This window comes from Penaeus chinensis, chromosome 2 (genome assembly GCF_019202785.1).
Source record: "Penaeus chinensis breed Huanghai No. 1 chromosome 2, ASM1920278v2, whole genome shotgun sequence".
Lineage (NCBI taxonomy): Eukaryota > Metazoa > Arthropoda > Malacostraca > Decapoda > Penaeidae > Penaeus > Penaeus chinensis.
Window position 1 is genome coordinate 6670724 of NC_061820.1, and position 7500 is coordinate 6678223.

General features: G+C 43.9%; 1 protein-coding gene across 1 annotated transcript in view; it reads left to right on the forward strand.

Annotated features, from left to right (window-relative positions):
- Window positions 1-5059, forward strand: part of LOC125034115 (inverted formin-2-like) — a 19584-nt gene extending 14525 nt beyond the window's left edge. Inside the window, exons 11-17 of the mRNA XM_047625757.1 lie at window positions 381-1743; window positions 1871-1987; window positions 2306-2446; window positions 3100-3278; window positions 3546-3655; window positions 3793-3968; window positions 4065-5059. Of these exons, the coding sequence (XP_047481713.1) occupies window positions 381-1743; window positions 1871-1987; window positions 2306-2446; window positions 3100-3278; window positions 3546-3655; window positions 3793-3968; window positions 4065-4310 (2332 nt within the window). The 3' untranslated portion in view covers window positions 4311-5059. The remainder of the gene's footprint in view (window positions 1-380; window positions 1744-1870; window positions 1988-2305; window positions 2447-3099; window positions 3279-3545; window positions 3656-3792; window positions 3969-4064) is intronic.
- The last annotated feature ends 2441 nt before the right edge of the window (window positions 5060-7500 follow it).

The following is a 7500-nucleotide window of genomic DNA, read 5'->3' on the forward strand; positions in this document are numbered from 1 at the left end:
AGAGTAAAATAGCCTTATATGTAAGCCCTTATATTATTCTAGTGAAATATATGGTGTATTAACCTTTCATTTTAAGAGCTTTAGGAAAGGAGATTCAGAATGGAAAATCGAAAAGAAGTGACGCCCGCATGAGAGCCCTTTTCTTAGTACATTATATCCACATGTGGTTTCCATAACAAAACTTATGCTAGCATTCCGGAGATAACGTATTTATGAGGATCTTGAGCTCTTCCTGTAAAGAATTTGTGATCTAATAGGCTCCTTTCATCTTAATTTTCTTTTTTCTTCTTTCTGAAGCTGTTTTAGCGATGCTAGATCGTAAATTACTTGAATGAATTTACTTTTCATGTGAAATAAAATCTCACATTGTACATTCACAGCGATGCTGTCTGGGCACTGCTGGACCGCGTTGGCGTCCGGGCAGTGGATGGCACCCTGACGCCCACATGGGCGGAGAGTGTGGCACCTTCCAACGACTTCACCAGAAGTGTTGGCACCCAGACCATCAAACGGCGCCTTTTTCGATCTGCGGAAGACGGGAACGTCCCAGAAGGATTTGAGGAGCGCCCTTTCCCGTCCTCCAGCCTCCCGCCCGCGCCCGACCACCCACCGCCCGCACCCCCGTCGGTATGCACGGCCACAGAGCGATCTCCCAAAGCAGTAGAGCCCACTGACGCCGCCTGCATAGAATCCCCAAGTGAGAGGAGAAACGTGGAGACGGTGGAGGCCGACAGAGAGTCAAACCGAGCGCCTCCTGCTCCTCCTCCTCCGCCGCCTCCCCCGCCACTTCCTTCTGGCATTGGAGGTCCTCTGTCTCCTCCTCCCCCTCCTCCTCCACCCCCTCCACCTCTCCAAGGCTTTGGCGGCCCTCCACCCCCTCCACCTCTCCCAGGCTTTGGCAGTCCTCCGCCCCCTCCACCTCTCCCAGGCTTTGGCGGCCCTCCACCCCCTCCACCTCTCCCAGGCTTTGGCGGCCCTCCTCCCCCTCCACCTCTCCCAGGCTTTGGCGGCCCTCCACCCCCTCCACCTCTCCCAGGCTTTGGCGGCCCTCCACCCCCTCCACCTCTCCCAGGCTTTGGCGGCCCTCCTCCCCCTCCACCTCTCCCAGGCTTTGGCGGCCCTCCACCCCCTCCACCTCTCCCAGGCTTTGGCGGCCCTCCACCCCCTCCACCTCTCCCAGGCTTTGGCGGCCCTCCACCTCCTCCACCTCTCCCTGGGATGGGTGGCCCACCACCTCCGCCACCTCTCCCTGGGATGGGTGGCCCTCCCCCTCCTCCTCTGCCAGGCGCTGGTCACCCAGGCCTCATCACGTCGACGACACTGCCAAGGTATTATTCTGCGGCGGCGCGGACCACGCCCTCTTTCTACAACACGCTGCCGCGCCCCACGCAGAAGATGAAGCACCTCAACTGGGCCAAGGTGAACGGCAACGTGCTAACCAATTCCATGTGGCAAGACGTCCACAAGGACCTCCAGGCGTCGCCTCCGAAAGCGCTCAATTTCTCTCAGATCGAGGAACTTTTCTGCCAGGCGTCGAAGACTCCAGTCCAGAAGACCGAAAAGAAGAAATCGACGGAGATCACTTTGCTAGACCCGAAGAGATCTCTCAACGTGAACATCTTCATGAAGCAGTTCAAGCAGTCTCACGCCGAGGTTGCGGCGCTCATCCGGGACTGCAAGAGTACGGACATCGGGACGGAAAGACTGCGAGGATTCTTGAGAATTCTGCCGGAGGACGAGGAGGTATGGCGTAGAATGTAGTGAAATCGAATTATTATCAGCTTGTTCCATATTAGCAAAAGTAAAATCATGCGTTATAAGATATATTGTCCAAATATGTATTATTATCGATGCCGTCTTTCGCCAACAGGTTAGCACGATCAAAGATTTTAATGGGGACGTAGAGAAGCTTGGCAATGCAGAGCGCTTCTACTGGGAGTTGATCAAAGTACCTCACTACCAGGTGCGCCTTCAGGGAATGATCCAGGTAAGACAGCGACACGGCGGTTACTGTGTGTGTGTGTGTGTGTGTGTGTGTGTGTGTGTGTGTGTGTGTGTGTGTGTGTGCGCGCGCGTGAGTGTGTGTGTGTGTGCGCGTGAGTGTGTGTGTGTGTGTGTGCGCGCGTGAGTGTGTGTATTTGTGTGCGCGTGAGTGTGTGTGTGTGCCCGTGAGTGTGCGTGTGCGTGTGCGTGTGCGTGCGTGCGTGTATGTGAGTGTGAATGAGAGAGAGAGAGAGAATGGGAATGGGAATGAGAATGGGAATTCGATTGCTAATTCATATTCACAAGAGATCATTTTCCCCAGATGGAAGAAGTGAAGCCGGCAGTGGACGAACTGAAGCCTCAGATCTCGATGATATTGAAGGTTTCAGATCAAGTTTTGAACAGTGAGAGCATCAAGGAATTCTTTGCTCATATCCTCACTGTCGGCAACTTCATTAACATGGTAAGTGGTTACAGTTACACATGATGTTCCCGTATTGTGTTAATGTGTATAAAAGGTTTTCTTTTCCCTTGCTTATAAAAAGGAAATATTTTCCTACTCCGTTTAGCTTAATGCTTCCTGTAATTACCGATCTCCGTTCGATTTCGTCGCCTAATATTTTAGTAGTCAAGAGATCAAGAATTCAGAGACTAGAAATCAGAAAATAGGTATAGTTTGCAAAGTTGTAATAATCATATAAAAAAAATAAGAAAATGGCCAAATAGAAGATAAGAAATCTTTGCTTCAAGGTAATATTGTTGGCTTTTACGGTCTCGTCTGAGGATTTTACCAAGCATGACGAAGAACTTTGTTAAAGTCACTAAATGTATTTATATATCACCTTGACAGGTGCTCGCTTGCCTCCCTCTTGAGCCACGCAATGATATCCATAATATATTGCAGCGCACGACTGCCTAGTGTCTAATGCTTGCTGCTTAACTTGGAACTCTAGATGTTTGAAAGCTTTCTTAATCACAATCTGCTTCTTTTTACGCACGCACATTCTCGCATACATTCAGATAAGCGCACGTATCTCAAATCAAATAATTGGCCCCGATTCTTACCTGTACACCTGCGGACAGTCGCACTAAAAAGCCACCTCGGACTACCCTCAGGGCAGCTACGCGGGAAACGCTCTTGGCTTCCGTCTCAACACCGTGTCCAAGCTGTGGGAGACGCGAGGCAACCGACCCGGTATGACGCTGATGCATTACCTGGTCCAGTCTGCCCAGGACGAAGGCCTAGAGATTCTGGACTTTACCGAGACGTTGGGCGACCTCAGTAAGGTTGCTAGGTAAGAGTGATGAATTTTCCATGTATTTATATGTGTATTTGTGAAAATCTATATGTAACCCCAAAGGAAGAAGAAGAAAAAAAAAGTATGGAGTAGATTTATGAGAAATATTAAATGGCTAGATATCCGTATAATTAAGAAGTCTCACGGTGCGTACACGAAGATATCGTCTCTAAATTAAAGTCCCAATAACACATACATATATATTGAAGTTTCCTGAGATACTGGTAAGATGTCCCAATATGAATGATTCATGATTTATCCAAGATTGTCCGTGGACGGCCTAACGGGGGAGGTAACGACGCTGCGAGGAGACCACACACACCTCTGCAAAAGCCTCGAGAACGCGCCGGACGATGTCAAGGACCGTTTCAAAGGTGAGTTTTCCAAACAACAGCGTTTGTTTCTGATTTCTTTTTGCTTGGCTTTGGTATTCTAAGAATGTGAAAATGATAAGCAGAAACTGGACATGGTTATGCGTACACTTTTTTCATTCGTCTGATATTTTTTATAGACTTTGTAGCCACTTCTGACGGATTGCTGAAGGATCTCGAGCAGAGTCTGATGGAAGTGGAGCGCTCACGAGTGAAGTTGGCGCAGTACTTCTGTGAAGACGAGTCTAAGTTCAAGATCAAGGATTGCATTGGCATCTTCAACACCCTTTGCCTGAAAATATCAGATGCAAGAAAGGTCAATATATGGCTCTGCTTTCTAATGTTTACTCTGGTCGATAGACAGCGAAATCCGTTGAGCTGACTTTAAAAGCGCTCTTTTCGCCTTTTACAGGATAACGAGGCGAGGAAGAAGCGAGAGGAGCGGAAGCGGCGCATGGAGGCCGAGCGGAAGCGCGTGGAGGAGGAGCGGGCCAAGGCGGAGGCGGCGGGCGTCACCCTCAGGAAGAGGGGCGCGCCTCTTCCGCCGCCCTCCGACTCGGGCGGATGTGTGGTCGACCGCCTGCTGGCAGACATTAGGAAGGGAGACTTCAAGCTGAGGAAGAACCCCGTGTCCACAGCCCCGGCGGTTACGGGCTGAGATCGGCCGCTCGCCAGGAAACTTCAGTGGTTAAAAGTGTCTTTCTGAAAGGACTCGTCGAAAGGGGCAGATCTGACCGAGAATGCAGTCAAGCATTACATTGGAATTTGCAGTTCTATGACTTTGCATAAAGAGAGAAACTGAAAGTCCAAACAAAATTTGCCGGTGTAGAAGGTGGTGCGCACCCACTGTAAATTTAAGGAAGGAAGGGCGATAGAAGAGTGGAATTTATCTGAATGTAGTTGAAATTTGAAAGTGATAAGATATGAGATAATGAAATATGATAGTTAAATAAGGTTTATCTTGTATATCCTGTCACAATGTTAACAGTGAAGGCGTTTCCGGCTTGAAATTTGTAAAAATATATATTATTTTGGGGCAGACCCCTTGACACTCCAGATGTTATACATTCCTGAGTCACCAGGCGAAAAATACTAACTTTAAAAATATGTACTTATGCTGCAGTGGCTGCACGCATTGGTTGCCTTCTCTGCTGAATTTAGGTCTTTCAGGTGCTATTGTTATTAAATGTGTTTTGTGTTATTTTGTATAGTAATATGTTTTACTAATAATCGTTGTTTGACTTTGCTTCCAGTACGGGAAGATATACATAATTCCAGTGATTCTTACAAGGAGCTTATTTGTACGCTTATAAAAGTGCCTTTACAATATTTAAATACATGGTGATATCGCTAAATGTCATTATCTTTGTGAAAGGAGCAAATTGAATATATATGTTTCCTATCAAAGCGATTTACTGTTACCTTTATTTAATACAACACTCTTTTCCAATAACTGTAACACACTACATCAGGTTTAATACGAATATAACGTCGTTCTCATAACTAAGACATTGTCCTTCACAATAACGAGGGAGAGAGAGCTTTCATAAAACGTTTCACCAACAAACGCCAAAGCACAGTCCCTCTGAACCGTGATGTTAGGTGGAAGGAGGCCTGGAAGAACATTATTTTAGTGGTTCGGTCGTTTGTTGTTTTCTATGGTTCGTGTTAACATGTAGAAGATATAGTCACGTTATGAATTTCGAAGAAAGATCACAGATAAGGGTTGATAAATAAGGCATAATCTTGATAAATGCAATTTCGTAATTCGACCTTGCTTCCATATGGATAATATTAACTCACTGTTTGCTTTCTATCATACAAAGGCATTTCATATATATCTTGTATTGTTATTATGATTTGAAAGGCTCACTTTTATTGTTACATATGCTATATACAACAGTTCTTCGGTAGAGGAAAAGTTACACCTAATTAGCATATGATATTCCAAGAAACAATGACGTCATTTTATTCGTTTATGGATTATGAAAGATACAATGTACACAGAACACGCGTTTGCAGAACAAATAACTTATTTTGGAAATGCCATAGGGAATATTTTATATTTAACCTTGGAATTAATAAACACCAGGAAATTGTGAAGAGAGTGTTTGCCAGTTTCTGCTTGTGGCGAGACATGTTTCTGCGCGTCTGGTGGGTGACGTCATCGCCGCGACGCTTCAGGGGAGACTCGGGAAAACCCACGTCGTCACATGCTCGGCATTTCCGTGTGCTGGAACGTCACGAAGCATTGCTGTTTCTTTTTGTTATCTTTGGGCTCTTTTGTCAGAATTTTATAAAGAAAGGAGTGGTACTTCATTCTTACTGAATGATTACTAGAAAAAGTGAGTATAAACAAATGAAGCAAGCACGTAGGTAGATATAATTCTCACAGTCTGAAGAATTAATACACCAAGTAGTTCTAATAAGTATAATTACATGATGTGATATAATTATATAAGTTTGGTTAAAGTTAAGTTCAAACCGAGTATGAAAATCTTAACCTTACCGAAGGAACAAACCCCAACAAATATACATATCCCTAGAACGTAATTTACGATTATGAAAGTGACAAAAGAACGAGGAGGATATGAGTCACTTAGGGGAACCTTAACCTGATGACGTCACCATCACGTGCTACCCTAAGATAAAATTTTATCCTGAGAATCTGGGTATGTGACCTTCGTGACGTAACCAAGGATGAGGCTGCCTGCGACCACTTGAAAGGTGCGTTTATTTGTTAATTTCTTTGCACGTTTACTTGCGATCACGCACATCCTTAATTACTTGGAGCAGTTAGGGGGGCTTCCGTTACCACTGCAAATTACCGCTAGGAACCCTTTGGTAATCGATGAACTGCAATCTCTTTCTTTTTTTTTCGTTTTTGAACAATGAGCTTTGTAATATCCTTTGTCACAGTAAGGATCGAATTGGATTTCTTTTCATACTCCTTCATTTCTTAGTATCTGTTACCGCTCTCTCACTTCATTTGCTTTCGACTATAATACTAGCTCGATAAATATCATTGTTAGGAAGATAATATTAACTTCCTTTAAACTTTCTGTCTGTAAACCCAATCGGCACGGATGGCAAGAATACACGCCATGCCCACTGTAATATAAGGTCATTTATTGTACTTACACAAGGATGGCTTTGCCACTAGGGAGTCAGTTATTAGGCCTATTTATCTCACCTCTACCCTTTTCCTTGATTTTTGGAAGGCTTCATTTGTATTATTTTATGGTCTTAAATGTTATAAATATTTTATTAACAATTTAATAATCATAATATCAATAATGATAATAATAATAATAATAATAATAATAATAATAATAATAATAATAATAATAATAATAATAGCATCTATATCAGCAGTATTAGAAGAAAAAAAAAAAAAAACATTTTCAGGCAATTTCAAGGAATGGGGAAATCAGGTGCGGTCACTGGGACCTATTGATATACTCCTTGCTGGCTAAGCAGATGTGGAGCCATTTGTATATACCATAATGCACAAAAAAAACTACACGAGACAATACAATTTCTTTCATGATTTGGTTTCTTGCCATTACTCTATGTCCTTGATTATGAAAACATATACGTTATTTCTCCCTTTCTCTTTCTCTTCCTCCTTCTCCTTTATCTTTCTTTCTTTCTCTTTCTTTTTCTCTTCCTCTCTCTCCCTCTATCTTTTCCTCTCCCTCTCCTCTCCTCTCTTATCTCTCGTGGGAGGATTTATGCTGACTTTGTTCAGATATATTCATTATTAATATGCTCTTTTTATTATTCGTTTCAAATATTAGTCAGTATCTTCTTTGAAGTATATATACTTTGTTTTTCATTATTTTCCC